This window comes from Elephas maximus, chromosome 4, assembly GCF_024166365.1.
Source record: "Elephas maximus indicus isolate mEleMax1 chromosome 4, mEleMax1 primary haplotype, whole genome shotgun sequence".
Classification (NCBI taxonomy): domain Eukaryota; kingdom Metazoa; phylum Chordata; class Mammalia; order Proboscidea; family Elephantidae; genus Elephas; species Elephas maximus.
In genome coordinates, this window is record NC_064822.1 from 166,638,035 (window position 1) to 166,663,573 (window position 25,539).

At 39.3% G+C, this 25,539-nt stretch overlaps 1 protein-coding gene and 1 non-coding gene across 5 annotated transcripts in view; both read left to right on the forward strand.

The window, feature by feature from the left end:
* The window catches only part of NR1H4 (nuclear receptor subfamily 1 group H member 4), a 95,973-nt gene that overhangs the window by 13,552 nt on the left and 56,882 nt on the right, over positions 1 to 25,539 (forward strand). For 2 of the 4 annotated variants that reach the window (XM_049884152.1, XM_049884153.1), the window contains exons 2-3: positions 5,346 to 5,467; positions 6,048 to 6,181. In XM_049884152.1, coding sequence (XP_049740109.1) covers positions 6,103 to 6,181 — 79 coding nt within the window. In that variant the 5' untranslated portion in view covers positions 5,346 to 5,467; positions 6,048 to 6,102. Of the gene's footprint in view, positions 1 to 5,345; positions 5,468 to 6,047; positions 6,182 to 15,570; positions 15,727 to 25,539 lie in introns of those variants that run through there. The other 2 variants (XM_049884154.1, XM_049884155.1) reach the window with 1 other exon arrangement.
* On the forward strand, positions 12,077 to 12,180 carry LOC126076646 (U6 spliceosomal RNA). The gene has a single exon (XR_007517571.1). It is a non-coding gene; the product is annotated as a U6 spliceosomal RNA (small nuclear RNA).

The window sequence follows — 25,539 nt, forward strand, 5'->3', positions numbered from 1 at the left end:
GAAAATTCTTAATCTCTGTCTGCAGTTACTCCAAGTTTATTTTTTAAACACAACTTTTAACTGTATTTCTAAGGAGGTTTTCTTCTTCTGTTGGATACCTCTGCGAAATGCTGGTTGTGGCTGTTCCCTTACAAAGGTGTCTTCCTTTCTAACCTGCATGCTTTTGCTTCCACAACAGACTGATTTCTCTGTTTGTGCTCTGTGGCACTGAGGAGAGTAATCCACTCAACTTGAAGATAAAGTCTAATGGACAAGAAGTCATTTTGATCAAATGGGCACTAATAATAACTAGTAATAAAGTCAATCCAGAATTTCTTTCAGCATTTAAAACCTAGAGGTCACTAGAAATTAAAAAAAAAAAATCCAAATTTGTATACCTATTTTAGTTGCAGAAAATTATGATGGGATAGTGAACTGTAGACATTCAAGCATAACAATATGCTACATTAGGATAAAATTCTACAGAGAAGTAGAATAAAACTATAAACTAAAGGGAGAAAAGGAATGATAAAAACTTCAGTGACAAAGGCAGATGTTAAGTTGCTATGGTATTTTAGGTTTAGTTGAATAGATTTAATAGTAATGTAACCACCTTACTCTTTTACAACAAAACTCAATTTTTAAGATGTATCAGAAATTACATTTATTAAAGCTTTTATTTTTTAATTTTTATATTTTAATGTTTATTTTTAAGTAAGTGAGTTAGATCTTGTCTAAACTTCAGAGGGAGGAGAGGGGATCAAGATCGACATCAGCCCAAAGCTGATTCCTATGAGGTGGAAATCAGACATGCCTCTACTCTCCAACTTTTACCAATTCTGACACCAGCTGCTCCTCCCATGGCACTCTCTACTTCTCTGCTGGATCCCATAATTTGTTACAATGGCCACACAGAACTCACAGACCATACTCACAATTATGGGGTTTATGAGGAAAATAACAGGTTACAATTCAGGACCAGGATCAACTTGGAAGTTTCAGGAACAACTCAGGATACAGTTCTTAGATCAGGATAGCTTCTTCTCAGCCTCTATCATTGGGCCCTGAGCTCTCAGCCTGGGCCCCTGCTCAGGCCTGGCCTCTGCCCTGCCCAGGCAAGTATTACAAAGCCCTTTAGCTCTGCCAACAAGTGCCCAGAGGTACCCCACTCCTGTGTCAAGCCTGCTGCCCACAGGCACTCAGGTCTCTTGCTCAAATGGTTGGCAAGCCCTATGTAGCTGCCTTGCTCCATGGGCCGGGAAGCCCATCTCACCATCTTGCACCAGTTTTCCTCTTTCCCACCGTGTTGTGCTGCTGCTGCCTACAGTGTTATTGCTCTTTGTCTCCTGGGTCTAGGAGATTCTCAGTGCAGGGACCCTGGGTTTAAAGGTTGTACTCTGCTTCTGGATCTTCTTCTTGATGGTAATGAGGTCCCCACTCGCAGCCTCTGGGATTGACTCCCTTTAAACCTAGTGGGATGGCAAAACCGTTCCATCTCCTATAAGGTTCCATGCACCTTAATCATATGGTCCCACCCCCACAAGTGTTCCATGTACCTTATTTGCATTGGAAAAATTGCCCAATCCCCTTGGTCAGCCACAAGCACCTTGCATAGACTCACTTAATCATTTTGTGAGAGATACAAAAACCATGGCTAGAAAGGCCATGTAATAGTAATTCACTAGCACCACAGGCTTCTTATTGCATCTGGTCCCCCAAGAAGTGATTAAGAGCATTAGAGAAAGGAAGACAAGTTTGTAAGCCTAATTTAAAAAAGTAATGCGTGTGAAAGCACTTGGAAAATGCTTGGAACATAGCCGTTAGTGCCATTGAGTGGGCTCCTTACATGTAACAGAAGAAAGCATTTCCTGGTCCTGTGCCAACTTCATGATTGTTGGCATGTTTAAGTGGCTGTTGTGGCTGGTATGTCAATCTATCTTATTGAGAGTTTCCCTTGTTTTTGATGGCCTTCTACTTTTCCCAACATGACCTCCTGTTCTAGTGGTTGGTCTTTCCTGATAATGTGTACAAAGTAAGTGAGTCGAAGTCTTACCATCTTTCCTTCTGAGGAACATTCTGGTTGTATTTCTTTGAAAACTGATTTGTCTGTGTTGGAACATAGTAAACTAAACAAAGCAGGTGCCATTGAGTCATTTTCAACTAATTAAATGGTATAAGCCATTTAAGGCTAAAGTTGCCAATCCCAGTAAGGAGATAATAACAAGTAAAGATTGTATGGTTATGAAATGTATATAATTAATTATGTCAAGGTAATCATTACTTGAGATTTATTCATAGTTTATCTATTCTGATTCTTTCAAATTCTTATGTTATTTGTTTAAGGCAGGAATTGGGAAATTTTTCCTGCTAAGGGCTAGACAGTAAATAGTTTCAGCGTTGAGGGCCATACAGTCTGTGTCACAACTATTCAACTCTGCTGTTGTAGTGAGAAAGCAGCCATAGAAATTACATAAACAAAGAGATGTGATGTGTGCCAATAAAACTTTATTTATGGACACTGACATTTGAATTCCATATAAATTTTTATGTGTCATGAACATTCTTCTTCTTTTGTTTTTTTTCAACCATTTAAAAATGTAGAAACCATTCTTAGCTGGTAGGCAGTACAAAAACAGGCAGTGGGCCAGATTTGGCTTCAGGCTATGATTTGCCAGCCTCAGGTATAGCACTTAAAGGCACTTGAACATACCAAGTTGACATAAACATACAAAGAAAAATACATTATAGGAATCCCAAATGAAGAAGACTACCTGGGAAATAAAGAGAGCTGAAATATGCCAAAGAAGTAAGGGGAAGCTTGATGAACATGGCTGAAGGTTAAAAGAGATAATTGTTGAGAAAAAGAGAGACAAAGGGAAACCTAAAATAAGAGTCATATTCCTGAAATGTCCTAATTTTTAAAGATAAGAGGAAATGGGTCTTAAGGTATAAAAGCACAAGTTTCGGTTGGATATGAGGCGAAATTCTTAACTGCAGACTGTGGGTTCTTCAAGAGTGTTATGGAGCCCTGGTGGAGCAGTGGTTAAGAGCTTGGCTGCTAACCTAAAGGCCAGTAGTTCAAATTTACCAACCGCTCCTTGGAAAAACCTGATGGAGCAGTTCTACTCTGTCTTATAGCATCACTATGAGTCGGAATCGACTCAATGACAACGAGTTTGAAGAGTATTAGGGCAACTGGAATTTCCTATCCCAGAGATAGAAGAAACTCTATCTGGAACAACAGTTATCTGAATTTGGGGGGCAGGGGGGAGGAGGCACATTTTAACCCATTTGTTACACAATATGCAGACAATAAAACAAAACCAAACCCACTGCCTCGAGTCAATTCTGACTCATGGTGACCTTGTGTGTTACAGAGTAGAACTGTGCTCCATAAAATTTTCTAGGCTATAATCTTTATGGAAGCAGATTGCAAAGCTTCTCTTTCACTATGCCACTGGATGGGTTTGGACCACCAACCTTTAGGGTAGTACTCGAACACAAACTATTTGTACAACACAGAGACTTTATGTAGACAATATATACATTTATTATATATAACTCATACATACATAAGGCATTAAAAAAAAATTGCCGTTGAGTCAATTTTGACTAATGGTGACCTCATGCATTTAAGAGTAGAACTGTGTTCCATAGGATTTTCAAGGCTGTGATTTTTTGGAAGCAGATTGCCAGGCCTTACTTCTGAGGTACCTCTGGATGGGTTTGAACTGCCATCCTTTCTGTTAGTAGGCTAGGGCTTAACCATTTGTGCTACCCAGGAACTCAAATTGCCAGCCTTCCAGTTATTAGTTAAGCACTTTACCAACCTTTTGTGGCATCCAGGGATTCCTATGCTTATGTACATATATAATGCAGATATACATACTGAAACTTGAATCTCCTTAGTCTTCAACCAGTATATGAGTATGAGTGAGGTCCCATTAACAATAACAACTCAATTTTACCGGCTTATGCCTCACAACCTCCAGCTTCCTATCAGAGCCCCTACCTCCAAGTATTTCAGGAGTCCCTTGGGGTCATCTCATGTTTGTTCATAATCAAGTCCTCTCTGGCCATTTCTTCCCCTACTTTTTTTGTCCACGGGGCAGAACATTGCCCAAGCAGTGGTTGTGGTTCCTCTGCTGGGCACTTCTTCACAGGCTATGGCAGTACCTGTGGGTGCTGCTGCTGTTTCACAATTGCCCCAGAAAGGCCCAGAGTCCTAATGGGGTCAAAGTTTCACTGTGATATGTGGTGGAGTTGTTTGAGGTTGAGGGTGGGGTTGAGAGGGCTCTTTCTCCTACTCGTTGCATTCTTTTGGGAACATTCTAGATGCCATTTTATTTTATGAACTGAGAAGCTCCCTCCCTTCTCACTTCCTGGTGGCAAGAAGGCCTCCTGAATCCAGTACAGGTGGGTCAAACACTGCTACATTGAGAAGTACATATCTACCTACTCACTGAGACTTTGCTTTTGGGGGAACGTCATGGTTCCTGGTTCCCTTTGACTTTATGATGTGTTACCTCACAGTAGACCCTTTGTCTTATTGGACAATAGACTTTAGTATGACCATGCCATTGGTTCACCAGACAGATTGGGATATATCTGAACCCACAAGTGGACATAGTTTATGTCCTTTCTCAGGAGGCTGTCTGTGTCTCTCTTGTTTTTTCAACCACTCCCTCTTTGTGGTGTCTTCCCATCAATTCAAATGTGCACTAGTTTTGCTCATCTTTAAAAATTGTCCTTGAAACCACAACCTCCTTAAGCCACTTCCAGATCTCTTAATTCCCTTTCACAACCAGACTTCTCTATTAGAGCATTCTGTTCTTTGCCTTCATAGACAGATCTTATGACAACATGTAATCATATGTGCATTACCGTGATTATCTGTTTAATGTTTCTATTTCTCGTTAAGGTTGATGTCACAGACCATGGATGCTTTTAGCCTCCAAAGACTGAGCACAAGACTTAGGGCAGAATAAGCACTCACTAAATGTTGAAAGCATGAATAATGAATGAATGAAGCAAATGGGTTACTGGTGAACTTCCTGCCTTACCAGCAATCACGTGTATCTGAAACTCGGTTCTACTTGAGCTGGGACATTGCTGAGTGAGAGAAAAATAAATAGGGACACAAATAGTGGAGGAGTTCTAATGAAATAAATATTTGTCCAACAAGATCCGTATGTTCTCTTCCTGAGTAGCAAATATGAGTAGTTATTTGTTTATAAAAAAAATGATTTCTTGGTGGAGATGAGATTTTTAAAAAAGTTTGAAAATTATCCTCAGAAAACACCCTGAAAAAAGAGGTTTTGATAGTACAACTTTTCTTTATTTGACCTTTCAAATTACTTCTTTAGAAACTATCTTGGAAGGAAGGAAGAAAGGAAAACTAGAGATATAGCTAAAAGTGAGCACTGCTTCTCTTGAGGTCTTGGATTTATTCTGGACATCTCCTAAGGATGAAACTTCAGACATTTTGGTGAGCTTTACCATTATTTTTCTTTTTACCATATCTCTTTTCACCCTAGATTAATATAAGACCAAGGTATCCATGAGAATGAAATACAAGACCTGGAATGGTAGAAATAAAGAAGATTCTGGGGGAACATTTTCTGACTTTTTTGCTTTGCTGGTGTAATGCAGGAATTGGCCTTAATCATTATCATGGCTTTACAAAGGCCTGTTCAACTTCAGAATACAGTTTAAGACAATAAATCATTGATCCACCTAGTTTCTATTGAAGGCCTTCATGTTTGTTTCTTTTTTTTCTACATGTAGAAGAAATAAAGACATAACCAAAATGTTATCATATCTTATGTAAATCTCTCAAATGATGAAGTTTAAATGAAAATTTATAGTGTTTTCCCAGAAAACCTAGAGTATCTCTTTTGAAAGCACACATCTTGGCTATTCACAAGTTCAAAAGGCTATGACAAGCAGTGTCTACAAACAGAAGCATTTGTTCTTTTATAAATTAGCTCTCTCCCTTCCTCATATCTCTCTTAACCACTCCTCCCAACCCCCCAAACTAACTCACTGTTTATTTATTTGCTTTTCAGGGCTTTCTTTTGAAGACCACCATAACAAAGGGCACTCTCTGAGTGAACAGTTTGGATGGGATCAAAAATGAATCTCATCGAACACTCCCACTTACCTGATGCAGATGAATTTTCTCTTTCTGACAATTTATTTGGTAAGTTGTCAAGTTCATTTGAATATCGATGGAAAAAAAACAAACAAACTACAATTCAGACATACATGAGAAAGAGAAAGGCCTAAATGATAAGTCCAACAGAGAGTCAAGAACTAGTTTTTGTTTCTTTTAAGTACTTGGTAAATGTTGGCTACTATACAAGGTTAGAGGAAGAATGGACTTGGATTCATCTAACCTAATGGTCTTCCTTTTTATAGATGAGGATAGCAAAATTCAGGGCTATGTGACTTGCCCAAGGTCGCAAACACTAGATAATTAACAGATCTGGGAGTAGAAACCAGTTCCTGCTCTGGTGCTAATTCTAATATTATTGCAGCATGTACTAAAGTATGAAGTCATGATTCTTATGGTTTAATATTACACCTGTTAAAGGAAGAGGTTATTTAGGTTACACTCTGCAGTAGGTTTTCTTTCCATCATTCCCCCCTTGCTGGGGCATCTATAGCATTTAAGTTAGATTGAGGACAAATTGTTCTAAGCTGTTTTCAGTAGATCTGTAACTAGATGATACTATAAAATGATATATTGTTCTGCTTTATGCATTTATGAAAAACATTTCATTATAAAGAGTTGCAATTGAGAACATCAGCAGAGTCAGTAGGGTCAATATTTTGGGTGGGACAGAGAGATTTTCTGCCATTCTGAAAATAATTTTTTTTATAATATGGTTTTTTTTTAATTGTGTTTTAGGTGAAGGTTTACAGAGGAAATTAGTTTTTCATTAAATAATTAATACATGTATTGTTTTGTGACATTGGTTGCCAACTCGACGTGTCAACACTCTACCCATCTTGACCTTGGGTTCTCTATTGTCAGCTTTCCTGCCCTCCTCCTGCCTTCTCATCCTTGCCCCTGGGTTGATATGCCCAGTTAGTCTCATTTTGTTTTATGGGCTTTTCTAATCTTTGGCTGAAGGGTGAACCTCAGGGGAGACTTCATTACTGAGTTAAAGGAGTGTCCTGGAGGCATACTCTCAGGGTTTCTCCAGTCTCTCTCAGACCAGTAAGTTTGGTCTTATTTTGTGAATTAGAATTTTGTTCTACATTTTTCTCCAGCTCTGTCCAGGACCTTCTGTTATGATTCCTGTCAGAGCAGTTGGTGGTGGTAGCAGGGCACCATCTAGTTGTGCTGGACTCAGTCTGGTGGAGGCTGTGGTAGTTGTGGTCCATGAGTCCTTTGGACTAATCTGGCCCTTGTATCTTTGGTTTTAACCCAAACAGGTTTAAAATAATTCTCTAAGAACAACCTTCACATATACTCTTCTATTATATACCCCTGCTGGGAGGTTTGGATTCTCCCAGGTTTTAACCCCTACCTACCTTAATTAATAGACTATGGTAGTGAAAATGCAAGCACTTGAAATTCCACAAAATTAAATGGGTTAAGGCACGATCCCTTGTTTGATTGCAGACATCCCTGGGAGATATTAATTAATAGGTCATGCTGTTACCAGTCACTAGCACCTTGATGTGTAATGGTTTATTAGGTCGTTTTCAAGGAGGGGTCATTATTTGTATTACCTGTTTATATGTCTACCTCCCCTATACAGTAGAAGAGTATTTAAGGGCAGTGACCATATTTTATTACCTAGTGTGCACTTGATAAATAAGAATCAAGTAATAAATAATAGAAGAGAAAAGGGAAAGAGGGTTAGGGAAAAAAGAGATGTTTATCAGTAAGCCTCAGAGAGACTAAACACAGCAGTAATTATTTATGAAATGCCGGTTCTTCGACATACTTACTATGTCTTTCTTCCACTTGGCTTTTCTTCATCCTGAGGATGCAGTCAAGGGCATCCTATATCCACGTCTGGTCACTTGAATATTTGCTTCTGGCCTGTCCTTCTTGGACTCCTAGAAAGATCAATGCATTGCCATCTTCGCTATTTTTTTGCTCTGCCAATCAAATCTCCCAGTGTATTTAGGACTGTAGGTTCACACCAAAGCCTAAGGAAAAGTCCACTTAAGATTATTTTTCACATAAAAACTGCCATTTCCTGCCCTAAAATTTTATGTTTCCATATTAAGATGTCCAAATTTCAACTTTGGTGTCATTGTTGTTAAACAGATCCTTTCTGCTCCAATAAGTACATGGAAAAGAAATTACAGGGTTTCTTTTACAAAAGAAGCCAATTTTAAGCAAGCACATTAGGTTTAAGGTTGGCCTCAGCAGCCCTGAGGTGAAAAAGACATGAGTAAGTAAAAGGCAAAGTTGTGAAGGTGCTATCAGATTAAAAGTATCTGAAAATGATTATTAAGAAAAAATTGTTACTCATGCTTTCTGTGTTGCAATTCCTTCATCTCTCCCTTGCAAGACCACATTTTTATCCAGTTTCCTAATACTGCATTTAAGGTTTCTGAGAATATATAGCATAGGAAGCATGAGCTTCTATGCACAGATGTTATTCCTAGCCAGAGCCGTTTACCCAAATCATTAGCTGACCCCCCCGGCAAGCGAATCTGAACCATGTGTGACCCTTGGGATTCCTTTTCCCTGTGCCCTGCTAAACCCTAGAGCCAGGCATGAGAATTCTTTCCACATCTCTTACCTCTAGAACCTTAGTCTGTTTCCACTCAACATACCTGAGCTAAGAGACACCAAGCTGAAGATACCAAAGAGGAGGATGAAGAGAATTTATGTTCTCTATTTTATCCTCTTGTGTGTTGTGATGACATTGATGGAGTCTTGGCCTCTCCCTGAGCTTAGGGGTGAAGGCCACTAGGGAAAAGACTGCATGATCTGTGGATGAGTAGCTGAAGGGCGAGATCCTGAGATAAGCCAGAGATAAGAAGTGTTAACCCATGAGCTCAACTAGCCAGTGGACTAGACTCTTTTCAGTGATCTGTGTGATCAAAAATAGCAGTCATATTGTTACAAGAAAGCCGAGTGAGATTCATGGTTTAGAACATTATGAATAGCTGTCTTTCCTCCTATCCAAACCTTGAGCGCTGGGTTTATACTGGGCATTGAACTAGGTACCATCAATAAAGCAGGGAATAAGATAGGTGAGATCCCTATTTTCATGTGGCTTACATTCTAGTGTAGGGTCAGCTCATAACAAACATGTAAACAAACAAATAAAATAATATCAGGTGATGGTAGGCACTATGAAAACAAAGGAACAGGATGATGTCATAGTGGCTGGAGAGACCAAGGAAGTATGGCCAAGGAAGGCCTTATTGAAGAGTTGACAACTGAGCCGAGGCTGAATGACTAGAAGTCAGTCTAGTGGAATATTCCACATGGAGGGATAGCCAAGTGCAAAGGCCCAAGGTCTGGGATGGTCTTGAAAGGGCCTTGTCATCTCATTCTCATTTAGGGCTATAGATAGCATCTAGAAAACTGGTTTTGGTCCTCTCATTCCTATTAACTAGCTATGCAGCCTTGAACAACTTACTCAAGTTCAGTTGGTAAAAAGAGGATGTTAGACTGGGAATTCTAGGACTCTGTCTAGTTTTAACATTCGAATCCACAAAACGCAGTTGTCCCTGTTCAACTGCAAGTGGTGACTAGGACTCAGAGGTACTCACCTGGCACACAACTTTTAAGTCCTTTTGAGGTGGTCCTGGGTTGGTCTCCCTCACTGGAAAATACTATAAAGGCTGTAATTAAATCCTAACTTTAAGTCATTGGGAAGGTGACCTGAAGATTATTCAGCAAATACTGATGAGCATTCGCCAGTGGTTGCTGGAGGCACGAATGACCTCTTCAGTGCCAACTTTCAGCTTCTTCTAGAGATGGAGATGGATTCTTCACTCTCCAAAGAATTTGCTGAAGGTGAGGGAACCGTATCTCCATCTACGTCCGCAGTTACTCTGAAGAGCAGAGGAGGAAGCAGGGACTCATATACAGGCAGTTTATGTGAAAGATGATCCTAGGGAGCAGAAGCAAGGGACTGGAGTAACTAAGACAGGGAAGAGGGGGAAGAAAATGTGAGGAGTCTCTGACTTTTGTTGGTTGAGGGTCGTCCCTGGGGATGTTAACTCCCCCGAGCTTCTGTGTTATACTTGTGCTCAGGCCAAGTGGTCTCCTTTGAGTTCTGGGCAGAAAACAAAAAAATGTGTGGCACACACTTGAGACGAGAGGCTGTCAGCAGGCAGTGATTCTGAGCTTGCATATGGCCACAGCTACAGGTAAAATTAGAGGTGGGACAAAGGGATATGATACCATCAGCCAAAGGGTCTGCCACACAGTATCACTGTGATTTCTCCCCATGCACCAAGGTAAAATCAATTGGAACACTAAAGGAAGGATAAGATTTGTGGGAAACCCCACAAATTTACTCAGTAGCTGTTTTCTTAGAAAAGAAGTTTACATAGAATGGAATTATAGGAATGAGGCTGGAATTATCTTCCTTAATTTATTCTGCTGCCAGACATGCCTGGGAAATCCAAATGAGAATCTAGCCCAAAGGTGAATCAATCCACGCAGAATGGAAGGACACAGAAACCTGACAGAGATACCTGTCCTTTCCTTTGGGTGATCTGAAAGCCAGGAAACTCAGTCAAAGGTTATTTTAGTGGATGAAGGAAGGCATCACTGATGAACGCAGAAGGCAGGGCCTTTATGCAATTAGCGTGCAATAAAAGGTAATAATGACAAAGTCCACAGTTTGACATAGTGAATAAGGCAGGAGGTAATTTTTTTTTCAAGGAGAAAAATAATATGTTTATAACAGTGTAAAAGAAACATTACTTTTTAAAGGGGCAACCACAAAACTGAGTTCTCAATTGTAATAATGGAAGTCAAATGACATATTTAAAGGAAATAGATACCAGCCTTGAATTTTATATCCAGCAATATATTTTTTAAATATGAAGGAAACACAAGTCATTTTTGGACAAATAAGAAGTGAGAGAGTGTCATAAGCAGACTGTATTTCCTAACTTTTTATTGTTGTAAAAATAGAGACAACACATGTGCCAATTCAACATTTTTTTACTTGTACAATTCAATGAAGCCAATTACATCAATAGCGTTGTGGAGCCATCACCAACATTTAATTAGTCTATATTTTCTTCTAACAAGTTGTGATTTAAGAACTCAAAGGTCATAGAATTTTAAAGATTGAGTAAACATGCAAAGTATTCTAACAATAGCAAGAGGAAGCTCAGCATTATGCTCCGTATCTAATGCCCCAATGGAGTGAGTCCTGATTCACTTAGTTCAGTGGTACTGGGAAAAGTAGATTGAATATGAGTGGAAACAAGCAATGAAATTGGAAAAAATAAGTATCAGAGGTGATTTAACCTCTCTGAACTTTGGTTTTCTTTTTTATAAAACGGGGATCATAACAACACTGACCTTCCAGCTCATCAGGAGGAATTGGATGGGCTGTGTGGGAAAGTGTTTTGTGAACTGTAAGGCATCATTACAGTTTGATGTGTCGTTGCTAGATTTTACATTGTTGAAATGATAAACACCACTCTACTCATTAAAGGAAGGAAGCACTGTTTATGTTAACACTGTTGAGTGCAAAGAATTTCCAATGAGCCAACGAAAATCAACAGTATGTAAATAAATTTTTGTGTGTCTTAAGGAAGGGAACACACGTTTCTGGCTCACATTAGCATAACAGCATTGCCAACAACCAGCTATGGAATCCCCATTTTAATGGTGTTTTTATTATTGTATCGAGCAGTCTTTTTCAAAGCCCCATATTGAAAGAGGCCCAGCAAGGCTTGGGAGGCAGACTCCGCATCCTTTTATTTGCTGATCACCATTTCCTGTGGCTATTTCTCATTGCTTTATACCTCCCTTGGCTGTGCATGACAGTTCTTCTCTAGGTATGCTTTATTTTCATTAAAAAATACTCACTTTTGTATCCAGTGCTTACATATATCTTGTAAGAACATTCCAGATGTTACAATTAGAGTGCTCACTTCAGCAGCACACATACTAAAATTGGAACAATATGGAGATTAGCATGACCCCTATACAAGGATGACACATAAATTCGTGAAGCATTCTGTATTTTTGTTTTTTATATATGTTGTTATCACAATAAAACAGTAAAAAAATACAACCGAGGGTGCTGAGATGCAGTTTTGTGGAATATTTCTGATGTTTGACCTCAGCTATTTTTCCTTTTCACTGAGCTTAGCTCAAGTGATTGTAGTTCTGCCTTGATGGGTGAATTAAAGCTGAAAGAGTCTGGAAGATGAAGATAATACCATTGGCTCAGAAAAAATGGAGTTTTGTTTTACTGTAATTTAAATATTTTGTCACTATTACTTCTCATCTCTCTCACAGATCTAACCCATATCTAAGGTGTTTGTTAATTCACTATGGCTTTGGTTTTTGCTCTCCCAAGGAATCTCAGAGTTGGTACTCTTGTTAGTGAAGTCAAAAAATGGGAAAAGGAAAAGAAATATCAAATACGCCTTTTCTTATTATGAAATAGATTACTGCTTCTTTTAGATAGGGCATGTATAGTTTGGAATGGACATGCAAAAGGTGGAGGTTATGAACAGGTTGGCCAGATGGTTGATGGCCCACTGTCATCTAGGCCTTGGCTCTCAACCTTGTAAACTAAGAAACCGATTCCTAGAGGTACTCAGAATAGCCAAGTTTAAAAAGACTGACTATAAAATCAGACTTCAAATTTATAAATTTACAATGATAAAAAAAGTTGTGATAGTGATAGCAGTTACCATTTCTTGAGTGCAGGCATCTACGTGTCAGGCATCATGCTAAGTGCAGTTTAGTTTTGTTTGACTGTGTCGGTTGGACCTCATCTCTCCCACTTACTAGTATGTGGTCTTAAGCAAATTAACTTTGTGCAAGTTAACTGCCTTATTTAATAAAGTGCTCAGAAGAATGTCTGACACATAGTCAACAGTCTATAATTGTTTACTGTTAATATGCTCACAACATTCTTATAAGGTAGATAGCATTATTATTCCCTTTTTACAGTGAGAAAATGGAGACTTAGAGATGTTAAATTTTCTACTTAAGTTTAAATAGGTAGTAAGTAGATAACCAAAATGTAATCAGGATAAGGAATCAGAAGTGAATATTTAAGGTGCCAGACTGAGAGTCCTCATGTTTTACCTCCTCAATAAAGTCTTTCTGATGGGATTGTATCAGTCAAAGTTTGTTGGCAGAGCCTCTTAAGGATATAGTTCTCAGAAGAACATTGCTAACATTTGCCTCTGAGACATTCCTTTTTTCATAGCTGATGACCTTTCATAGCTGATGTCCCCAACTCCCACGATTGGCCTATGGTTCACATTCCTCTCAAACATTATCTATAGCAGTGCTGTCCCACAGAATGTTCTGTAATGATGGAAATGCTGTCCATATATTCTGTCTAATGTAGTAGCCCCATCTACACATATTCAATATACATTGAACATAGCAGGGACTGCTGGAAGAACCAACAAATCAGCCTAAGAAGAAATATAACCAGAATACTCCCTAGAAGTGAGGATGGTGAGACTTCGGCTCACTTACTTTGATCACATTATCAGGAAAGATCAATCGCTAGAAAAGGGGCATCCTGTTTGGTAAAGTAGAAGGTCAGCAAAAATGAGGAAAACCTCAATGCGGTATATTGACACAATCCACAACAATGGACCAAAATACACCAACGATCATGAAGATGGCACAGGACCATGCAGTGTTTTGTTCTGTTACATATATGGTTACCATGGGTTGGGGATGATTCAGTGGCAACTAACAACAACATCTACATGTAGCTTTTGAGTGCTTGAACTGTAGCAAGTGTGACTGAGGAATCAACTCTAATTTTAATCAATTTAAATTTAAATAGCCGTATGTGGCTAATAGCTAATGTTTGGATGATAAAGATCTATAGGACAAATAATATATTTTTAGAAAAAAAATAAGGCAGTTGCACATCATTGAGATCCAATCAGTCTTTGTAGGTGAACATCCCATGTGAATTTCACTCAGGAATAAGGACTTCCTGGCTCATTTCTTTTTTATATTATAGAGATTTCTGAGGGCAACGATAGGCCCATTTATTCTGACCAGTGGTAAACTCAATGGGGAATTTGGAGATAGCTTGGTTCACATTTTTTGGGAAGCCATCGACCTCCTCTACCCAAGTCCTCTCAAGGCAGGAAAGCTCTGGGATTGTGAGCAGAGGAGAATAAGGTAAGAAGTAAACTGAGGATGGAGAACAGCTTTACAAATGGCAAACCCTGACTGAGCAATCCAAACTGAAGTCCACCAAGAGACCATCTCTCTTTTCCTCTTTGTTGGCAATTAGGGCACATACTCCTTAGTTTCTCAACCCTGAGATTTTGAGTCAGAGGCCTGGGTTAAAGTTCCAGCTTCATCCTTTAATAACTGTGGGACTATAGGCAAACCACTTAACACCACTGAATTGCCTTTTCTTATTTGTAAAATGGAATTGAAGATAGTGGGCATCATAAATAATGACATCCTCAAAGGGTTCATGTGAGGATCAAATGAGATAATGCCTGTGGAACTGCTTTTTTCTAGCAATGGTTATCATGTTTATACAGCACCTTAGCCTTTTTAAAAGTGCTTTCATAACTATTATCTTATTTTATCTTCACAACAGACCTATGAAGGAAGTAGGGCAGGCATTATTATCTATGATTTACCATCTGTTAATGTAGACAAATGGGGCCCATGGAAGCTGAGAGATCTCCTTAAGGTTATACAGTGTGGCTGGCTGCATTATGCCTGGACTCAACTCTGAACCTACTGAATCCTGTTCTAAAGGCTTTTCTTCCAGAAGTCAGCCAGTAGACACAGGCTTGATATCCAGAAGTTACGCTCAAGGACAAAAATGGAATTATTTCTAATCCATAAGCATTTCAACCTACAACATGAGTCCCAAGCTCAAGTAATCCTAACACTAATAAAATGATGAGTCAGCTACTCAATGAGCTATGGTTTTATAAATACTATTTCATTTAAACTCTACAATAACTCTATGATGTTGTATGGTTATCAGCCCCATTTTACAGATGGGGAGATCAAGGCAGACAACGGTTCAGGAAACTGTAATCCACAGATCTCATAAGTAGTAAGAAAGCCTGGATCCAAACTGAGGTCACTCAGCCTTCAGAGCTCACACTGTTAACCATTATGCTTTGTTACTTCCTGATGTCACAAAATGACACCATTCTGAAGCCATTTGACAGGAACAGATAACAAGATGTAGCCCATGGCATTTAACCCCAGAATCTACTTTCAGAGCCACTGAACAGAAATCTGCTCTCTAAAAGTGCTCCCCGAAAATGTTTATCTAAGAGACTGGTTTCCAGCTTACTGGTCAATTTGGCATCGAGGCCTTTTCTCAGAAACATTTACAAATATTCTGCTCTGTAATGAAGTTAATCAGTAAACTGTACAACCTCTGGCCTCTGTCACTCCTTACCTAGTCTCATTTTCAGTTGCTGTGAATAAGCTAAGAATGGTAATGCAGTTTCAGGGGCTGGAAAATCCAACTCAAAGTAATCCTCACCATAGCCACACAGCTTCAGGATTCATCATGGAAATGATGGGCACGAAGCCTGCTAAAGGTAGGACACAGGTGCCCTCGGCCTAGCTCCCACAATTGACTGAGGAACGCTGGGGGGCTTCTTTTTGCAGTTACAGTAACAGAGCTCTGTCAAAGAAGGCTTGATCAGACTCAAAGCCTGGGGGTGACAGATTGGGCGTGGGTGATTTTTATAGTGTTCTAAGAAGGTGAGGGTCTCATTGGGATGAAATCTGTGTCAGTTTTCCCTAAAATGTGTCATTAGACATTATGTCAAATGATCATCATTCTTCCAAGTGAAACATTAGGCAGTTCTAGCATTCACGCCCATAGACATTTGAACAAATATTTAAAATACATTTATTTAATGCAGTGTTTTTAAATATACAAGTTTAGACCTTGGTGGGTCATGAAATCTATATTATTATGGCTTGTGTCCAGCATTAGAAGCAAAAATAGAATAGAGTAGAATAAAAACATGAGAGTGCACCTCAAGAAGTAAGCATAAGTGTTATTTAATGGACATTTTATTTCAGTTACATATGTGTGTGTGTGTACACCGGCATCATGTTTTAAGATGTATGTCATACTATGGGTAGTGGTTTTAAAAAAAGGGATTGAGAAAGACCAATTTAATGAGCTAGTTTCTAGCAGGTATCTCCCAATACTCTGTGGCAAGTCAGCTCAATATAGAGTTCAGGTTTAGGCTATTAATTTTCTCTGATTTAAAACATAGGTTATAATTAAAAATGCAGTATAATACTGCCTATCTTAATATTGTTCTCAAAACAAAAATTCACCTTTTAAGTTTCCAGATGAAAGAAATACTAGTCATTTCCACATTGACAAATTTGAACATATTCTTGACCAAAAACTTGGCAGCTGACCATTTTATTTAAATGTGATGTTTAAAAGTGACTGGCACTATATTTAGAAATGGAAATTATTTGGAAGGCTGGGGAAGCAAATTTTCCATTCATTTCAACTGAACAAACACTACATATCAGACATAGCGTTAGGTGCCAGAAATGAACAAAAAGGGAATATAATCTATTCTTTTCCTGGAAGGGTTCACAACTAACCACAGAAAGAAGAGAAATGTACTGAATGTTCACCGTGTGTCAGCTTGATGCAATGTATGTCCATTGTCCTAGCTCATCCTTACTGCAGCCTCTCATGTAGGTACTATATTAGTCCAACTTTATAGATGAAGAAACAGAAGTTTAAAGAAGCTCCATGTCTTTCCCAAATTCCCACATCTAGAAAGTTGCAGAGTGAGTTGAATCCAGACTTGTCCAAATCAGTTGGGCCCTCTTAACAGGTATCTTCTACCACCTCAAGTTTAACATGGAAGATAAGCAAGTAAACAAATGGAACATTTGCACATGCTTCTGATAAGTGCTATAGGAGAAGTGCGTGTACAGAGGGTAAAAAAAAGTAGGAGAGATTAATTCCACCTGTGGGAACTGGCTCAGGTAAGCAGCTGACAAGGCAGGGAAAGACACCAACATTGCAAAGACCAGGCCTCAGGACTGGAAAACAGCTTTACAAAGTGAAGCCCTTGTGATCTAGTCAAGAAGCCATAGTTTTGGAAATAAGGAAAGGAAGGGAAAGGATTTTCTATTCGCTTCAATTCAATGAACATTTATTAAACATTTACTATGGTCAGTGTCTTAGTCATCTAGTGCTGCTGTAACAGAAATACCACAAGTGGATGGCTTTCTAACAGTAAAGCAGGCCAGAAGTGCAAAATCAGGGCTTCAGCTCCAGGGGAAGGCTTTCTTTCTCTGTCAGCCCTGGAGGAAGGTCTTTCTCATCAATCTTCCCCTAGACTAGGAGCTTTTCTGCCCAGGAACCCCAGGTCTAAAGGATATGCTCTGCTCCTGGTGCCTCTTTCTTTGTGGTGTGAGGTCCCCACTCTCTGCTTGCTTCGCTTTCCTTTTATCTCTTGAGAGATAAAAGATGGTGCAGGCCAGACCCCAGGTAAACTCCCTGTACATTGGATCAGAGATGTGACCTGGTAAAGGTGTTACAATCCCACCCTCATCCTCTTTAACATAAAATTACAATCACAAAATGGAGGACAACCACAGAATACTGGGAATCATGGCCTAACCAAGTTAATACACACATTTTTGGGGGGACATAATTCAATCCATGATATTCCATTCTTTGGCCCCCCCAAAATCACTTTCTTGCAACATGCAAAACATATTCATCTCATCATATCATAGGGAAAGTCTTAACTCTGAGTTCAAAACCCAAAAATTCCTCTTCATCTGTGAAATCTAGAATACAAGTTATCTGCTTCCAAAGGTACAGTGGCAGAACCGGCACAAGGTAGACATTTCCATTACAAATGGGAGAAACTGGAGGGAAAGAAGGCATAACAGGCACCAAGCAAGTCAGCAGAACACATTACATTAGCCCTCAAAGCTTTGAGAATAATCTTCTGTTCTCTCAGACCATTTACAGAATAGCCCTGCCCTCTAGACTCTAGGTATTGACCACACTCTCCAGTTTCTGAGTGGAGGCGCCTCAGCCCTGGGCTTCAGCTCCGCCTTCCAGGCCTACTGGGACAGCAACTCTGTTCCCTTGGCGTTAGGTGCACCATTCTCCTAGTCCATCTGAGTGGTGACTCCACCCTTACAAACACCAGAGACCATGGCTCCATCCTTTGAAAACCCCTGAGGTCATGCCATACCTTTCGAGACTGAGGCAGCTTGGTTCCTTGTATTCTTTGTCTCTTCAGCCTCTGCTTCCTGGTTTCTTGGCCTCTCAGCTTCTTGGGCCTTATGCCCGCATATGCCCTCCTGGGGCAAGTGTTCCAAAGCTCTGTAGCTCCACCAATAAGTGCCCGGAGGCAACCACTCCACCAGGAAACCTCCTGCACACAGGCACTCAGCTTTCTTGCTCCATGGGTAGGCAAGCCTAGCTCCACTGATAAGTACCCAGAGGCACCCCACTCCACCAGGAAGCCTCCGGCTCATAGGCAGTCACCTCTCTCTCTCTCAGTGGGTCGGCTCCAGTGCTGTCTGGGGGTGGTCTCCTGATTTTGCTGCTGCTGCCAGTTAGCTGCTGTTGCCACCTCTCTGCTGCTGCAAGTTCTCTGCTGCTGCTGGTTCTCTATTCACTCACAGGTTCAAAACCACTTCCACATTCTAGGTATCTGTTAAAGCAGCATCCCACTCTCTAAGTACCAAATTCTGTCTTAGCCATCCAGTGCTGCTGTAACAGAAATACCGCAAGCGGATGGCTTTAACAGAAGTTTATTTTCTCACGGTAAAGTAGGCTAAAAGTCCAAATTCTGGATATCAGCTCCAGGGTAAGGCTTTCTCTCTCTGTTGGCTCTGGAGGAAGGTCTTTCTTGTCAACCTTCCCCTAGACTAGGAGCTTCTCTGCATAGGAACCCCAGGTCTTAAGGATGCACTCTGCTCCCAGTGCTTCTTTGTTGGTGGTATGAGGTCCCCGCTCTCTGCTTGCTTCCCTTTCCTTTTATCTCTTGAGAGATAAAAGATGGTGCAGGCCAGACCCCAGGGAAACACCCTTTACATTGGATCAGGGATGTGACCTCGTAAGCATATTACATCCCACCCTAATCCTCTTTAACGTAAAATTACAATCCTAAAGTGGAGGACAACCACAGAATTCTGGGAATCATGGCCTAAGCAAGTTAATACACACATTTTTGGGAGCACACAATTTAATCCATGACAGTCAGCATTGTGCCAGGGGTGAAAAAATGGAGATAACCTAGATGTTTCTCAGGTGCATCAGAAATTTTGAGATCATGGCGTCATTGTCATTACATGAAATGGATTCTCCCATCTGGGTACACAGTGGTTCTAATTACAGACTCCTTACAATTGCACTGTCTAATACAGTAGTCATTGGCCATATGCTGTTATTAATTTTAAATTTTTATTATTTGAAATTAAATCTAATTTAAAATTCAGTTCCTTAGTTACACTGATCACATTTCAAGTGTTCAATACCTCATGTGGTTGTTGTTTTTAGCTGCTCCGACTGATGGCTACCCCATGGCCGACAGAAACAAAACACTGCCCTGTACCACGTCATGCCCATGACAGGTTGCAGATCAGACTGCTGTGATCCATAGGGTTTTCACTGGCTGGTTTTTGGAAGCAGATCACCAGGTCTTTCTTCCTAGCCCATCTTAGTCTGGAAGCTTTGCCAAATCCTGCTTAGCATCATAGCAGTACACAAGCTTCCACTGATAGACGAGAGCTTGAGGTACATTGCTTGAGAACTAAACCTGGGTCTCCTGAGTGGAAGGTGAGAATTCTACTACTCAACCACCACTGCCCTCCCCCATGTGGTTAGTGGGTACCATATTGGACAACATAGGTATAGAATACTTCCATCATCTCAGAAACTTCTCTTAGATGGTGCTGCTTTAGACAATCCGTATTGAAATCTAGAGAAGCTCTATCCAGGAGAATTTTGCTTTCCATGGTAAGAGTTCTGAGATTCCCCTGAAGTCTATCCATGGCTTTCTACTTAAGAACTCTTTCCTAAACCGTCATGGAGAATTTCCTGTCATAAAGGAATCCAAAATCTCCCATTTCTTAATGGCCGATTCCCCAGAAAAACTCAAAAATCCAAACTTTATATTTTCCCTTTGAATTCTATTAAAGTAGAAATAAATTTACCTTTTTTGCCAAGCATACTCCAACCATGAAAGTTGATCTACCTCTTGCCAACTTTACTCTCAATCAGAGAAAATACTGTATGTGTTTACTTGACACACTACCCGTTCCCAGCATACACAAAAGAGAAAGACTGGGGCCTTTTCTGTTTGTTCACAGTTGTATCTGCAGAGCCTAGCATAGTGTCCAGCAAGTAGCAAGTGCTCAATGCATATTTACAAATGAAAGAACTTCCTTGATCCTTACATCATCAAAACAGACTGATACATGTTAATAATTAGTAATTAACTATTGTGAAAATCAAGACATTGCTGGGTTCTTTAGGAAACATCATGTCTCTTTATGGCATTTGTCAAAACTTTTCCTCAACAATTGTGTATTATACTCACAGCTAACTCATGGGATAGCAAAGCTAGATGTTCTATTTTACAGAAGAAATTGAAACCTAGAAAGGTTAGGTGGTTATTGAACGTCTCACAGTCAGTTAATTGCAGAAGTTGTTCTAGTCTCACTGTTTTAGTTTATGCTGGCCATGCTGATTCTTTGATCGTAAATTGCCTGTATGTTTATCTTCTCTGCTCTCTGGAGACATGGTAAGGACACTATAAAATACTAGAAAAAGAATGTACTTTGGGAATAAAAGCATTACTTTCACAATACCTTGTATTGTTCGTGTACTCTTAACACGTTTTGCTGTTTTAGTGTTGTGTTATGCATATCTTTGCAAAAGCTTTCCATTGTAATCTAAATGATCTTGAAGAGAGATCTGATATTGTTTGAATCCTTATCTGACTTGAGTTGGGACACCATTTTGTTCCTTGATTATGAAAATATTTGTTTTGTTGAAATGATGCTCAGAGACCTTGGAATTGTCATTATGTGGTAAGAAAAAAGCTGCATCATTGCTTGGGTTCTATCATTCCAGATTCTATCATTAACTGACTGGCCTTGGGCAAGTTGCTTGACCTCGCTAGGACCTGTGGGCTGTGGGCAGACAGAAACTACCCACCCCCTCCAAAAAAAAAAAAAAGAAACCCACCGCCATTAAGTTGATTCCAATTCTATTCAGAGTGGAACAGCCCCATAGAGTTTCCAAGGAGCAACTGGTGGATTTGAACCTGCCAGCCTTTTGGTTAGCAGCCATAGCACTTAACTACTATACCACCAGGGTTTCCAGAGAGAAGCTGGATTGGGAGAACTCAGTGAGATAGGCTGGAGGATAAAATCTAGGTATAAGTGAAATGAATGCTTTTTAGTTCTTTTCTATCTTATTCACTCCAGAAATTTAGTAATATTTGGTTACGAAACAGTTTAGAATTTTGCTTAAACTTAATCTTTTCTTTTGTGGTCATAAGAAAAAGCACTATTGCTAAAACTTTTTGTCTGTCACATACACTGATTCGATACTGGCTTTATATGGACAAGTCAGGCATGAAAGAGAGGAAACTGATTTTTCCACAGATACTGTATTCTTTGTGGTCTGTCAATCATTTCCTGGGTCAGTGCAGAAAGCATTTTTTTTAACAAACATTTAATATGTATATACTTCACTTCGTCATTGTAGCAAAGCCTTGAATTCTAATGCTCATAAGCTATTAGTTATGTATTTATGAAGATTTTAGATATAAAAAAGAACTATAAGATCATCAGGCATAAAGCCTTCACTTCACAGATGAGCAAACGGGGTTCCAGGCAGGGTGAGTCAGGAATGGTTTCTCAAGGCCACATAACAAGATTCAGAATCAGGATTCTTGGCAACCTAGGGGTCACACAAGTTCAAATCTCAGTGGCTTAGGTATGCAAAATTGCCTACTTCCTCTGTGATTCAGGGAACTCATTTGTACTCCTGGAGACAATAATATTACCTATACCATAGGTAATAAATAAGAACATAGAGGTGCCTGGCACTAGGAAGGACTCTATAAAAAGTTTCTGCCAATAATAATAATAATTTCAACCATCTTTTGAGTACAAAGAAGAGCATTCTACCTGTATAGGTACATGGTTCCACAATTCCTTATTGATACTTATAAAACTCAAAAAGCTCTGAAAAACCAAACTTTTTTTTTTTTTTTTCATAATTTGGCATAAACACTTTTGGCACCAAAATCTGACTTTAATGTATGAGAGATTATCTCTAGTTTTTTTATTTATCCCATTTTATGTGAATGTTTATAAGCTCCACTGTGGAAAATGTTGCTATGTTTGATTACGGTTTCTGTCCCAGGCTATCCTGGGACTTCTAGGTAATATACAGATAACACTATATTAGTCTCAGGAGTTCCTCATGGCACCAATGGTTAAGTACTTGACTACATAAACCAGAAGTTTGGTGGTTCAAATCCACCCAGAAAAGCTTCAGAAGAAAGGCCTGGTGATTTGATCATGAAAGGTCACAGCCTTGAAAACCCTGTGGAGTGGCAGCTTTACTCTGCAACGCTTGGAGTCATCATGAGTTGGCATCTACTCAACAGCAACTGCTTTTTTATATTGCAACCCCAAAACTTCTGAATTCCAAACTACATCTGAACTAAGGATTTCAAATGAGAAACTGTGGACCTGTATTATCTTATTCAATCCTCAGAAAAACCCTGGATTTAGATATGTCCATTCCAGGTTTGCTGATGTGAAAACTGAGGCTCATGAGTAGATTAATTCATTTGCTCAAAGTTCCACTGTTTGTATGAGGTGGAGTTGGAATTTCAGTCTAAGGCTCTCTGAGTATGCTTTGAAGAATGAGACACATTGGTATACTTTCCTGTATCTTATTTATGTCTATTAAATGTTTTAGGATTTGTATAATTTAACTATTTTTATTTTTAAAGGAGCTGTAATTTAATGTTTCTAACAAACAGAACATTTTTGCAACCTAATAGGTGTCTACTGCCTAGTGGTTTTATACTTAAGGGGCTCATTTAATAACAATCGTAATAAACCCATTGTTGTCAAGTTGATTCCAACTCATAGCGACCAACAACCAATGTAATGAAGCCTTAACAAGGAGAAAATTGCCAATGAAAAGATGCTTACCTTTGCACCCCTCACAAGCCAGCACATTTATAGAGAGTTTATGAGGCTTTCCACAGGATTTCCCCGACTGTAACCTTTATGGGAGCAGACTGCCACTTCTTTCTCCCACAGAGTGGCTGGTAAGTTCTAACTGCCAACCTTTCGATTAGCAGCTGAATATTTAGCCGCTGCCTCACCAGGACTCCTTAATAATAGTAATGGGAATAATAATTGTTATTTTTACTGTAATAGCTATAATTTATAGAGCCCTTCCTGTATGCTAACCATTTAGAAAACTCTTGAAAAGCATTATCTCATTTAATCCTTACATCAACCTAGTGAAGTAGGTATTATTATTCCCTGTTTTATGAAGAGAAAACCAAGACTTATGGATGTTAAGTAAATTGCCAAGATGCACATGGATAATAAGTTAACAGAGATGGGATTTGAACTCAGATAGGCCTTGATGATAGAAGTGACGCCAAAGATAATTTGATAGAATTTTGCAAGACCAATAACTTATTCATTGGAAATATCTTTTTTTTTTTTTAAAAAAAAACAACATAAATGGCAACTATACATATACCACTTGCCAGATGGAACACACGGGAATCAAATCGACTACATTTGTGGAAAGAGACGACGGAAAAGTTCAATATCATTAGTCAGAACGAGATTAGGGGCTGACTCTGGAATAGACCATCAATTGCTCATAAGCAAATTCAAGTTGAAACTGAAGAAAATTAAAACCAGTCCATGATGGCCAAAGTATGTCCTTGAGCATGTCCCACTTGAATTTAGAAAACACCTTAAGAATAGATTTAATGCATTGAACACTAATGACTGAAGGCCAGACAAGTTGTGGGATGACATCAAGGACATCATACATGAAGAAAGCAAAAGGTCATTAAAATGCCAAGAAAGAAAAGACCATAATGGATGTGAGAAGAGACTCTGAAACTTGCTCTTGAACGTAGAGTAGCTAAAATAAATGGAAAAATGAAGTCAAAGAGCTGAATGGAAGATTTCAAAGGGCAGCTCGAGAAGATGAAGTAAGGTATTACAATGAAATATGCAGAGACCTGGAAAACCAAAAGGGAGGAACACACTTGACATTTCTCAAAATGAAAGAACTGAAGAAAAAATTGAAGACTTAAGTTGAAATATTGAAGGATTCTATTGGCAAAATATTGAATGACCCAGGAAGCATCAAAATAAGATGGAAGTTATATACAGAATGACTATACCAAAAAGAATTGGTAAATGTTCAATCATTTCAGGAGGTAGCATATGATCAAGAAACAATTGAAAGGAGTCCAAGCTGTGCTACTGAAGGCACTGGCAAAAAACAAGCCTCCAGAAATTGATGGAATACCAATTGAGATGTTTCAACAAAAAAGCACAACACTGGAAGCACTCAATAGTCTATACCAAGAAATCTGGAAGACAGCTACATGGCCAACCAACCGTAAGAGACGCATATCTGTGCCCATTTCAAAGAAAGGCGATCCAACAGAATGTGGAAGTTATCGAACAATATCATTAATATCATACACAAGTAAAATTTTGCTAAAGATGATTCAAAAATGTTCATAGCAGTACATTGACAGGGAGCTGCCAGAAATTCAAGCTGGATTCAGAAGAGGACGTGTAACGAGAGATATCATTGCTGATGTCAGATGGATCTTGGCTGAAAACAGAGAATACCAGAAAGATGTTTCTCTGTGTTTTATTGACTGTTTAGATCTCAAGAAATTATGGATAACATTGGGAGGAATGGGAATTCCAGAACACTTAACTGTGCTCATGAGGAACCTGTACGTAGACCAAGAGGCAATCATTCCAAAAGAACAAGAAGATACTGTGTGGTTTAAAATAGGGTGAGGTGTGCATCAAGGTTATAGCTTTTCACCATACTTATTCAGTTTGTGTACTGAGGAAATAATCTGAGAAACTGGACTGTGTGAAGAAGAACACAGCTTCAGGATTGCAGGAAGACTCATTAACAACCTGTGATATGCAGATGACACAACCTTGTTTGCTGAAAGTGAAGGGGCATTGAAGCATTTACTGATGAAGATCCACACCTCAACATAAAGAAAACAAAAATCTTCACAACTGGACCAATAAGCAGCATCATGATAAACAGAGAAAATATTGAAGTTGTCAAGGATTTC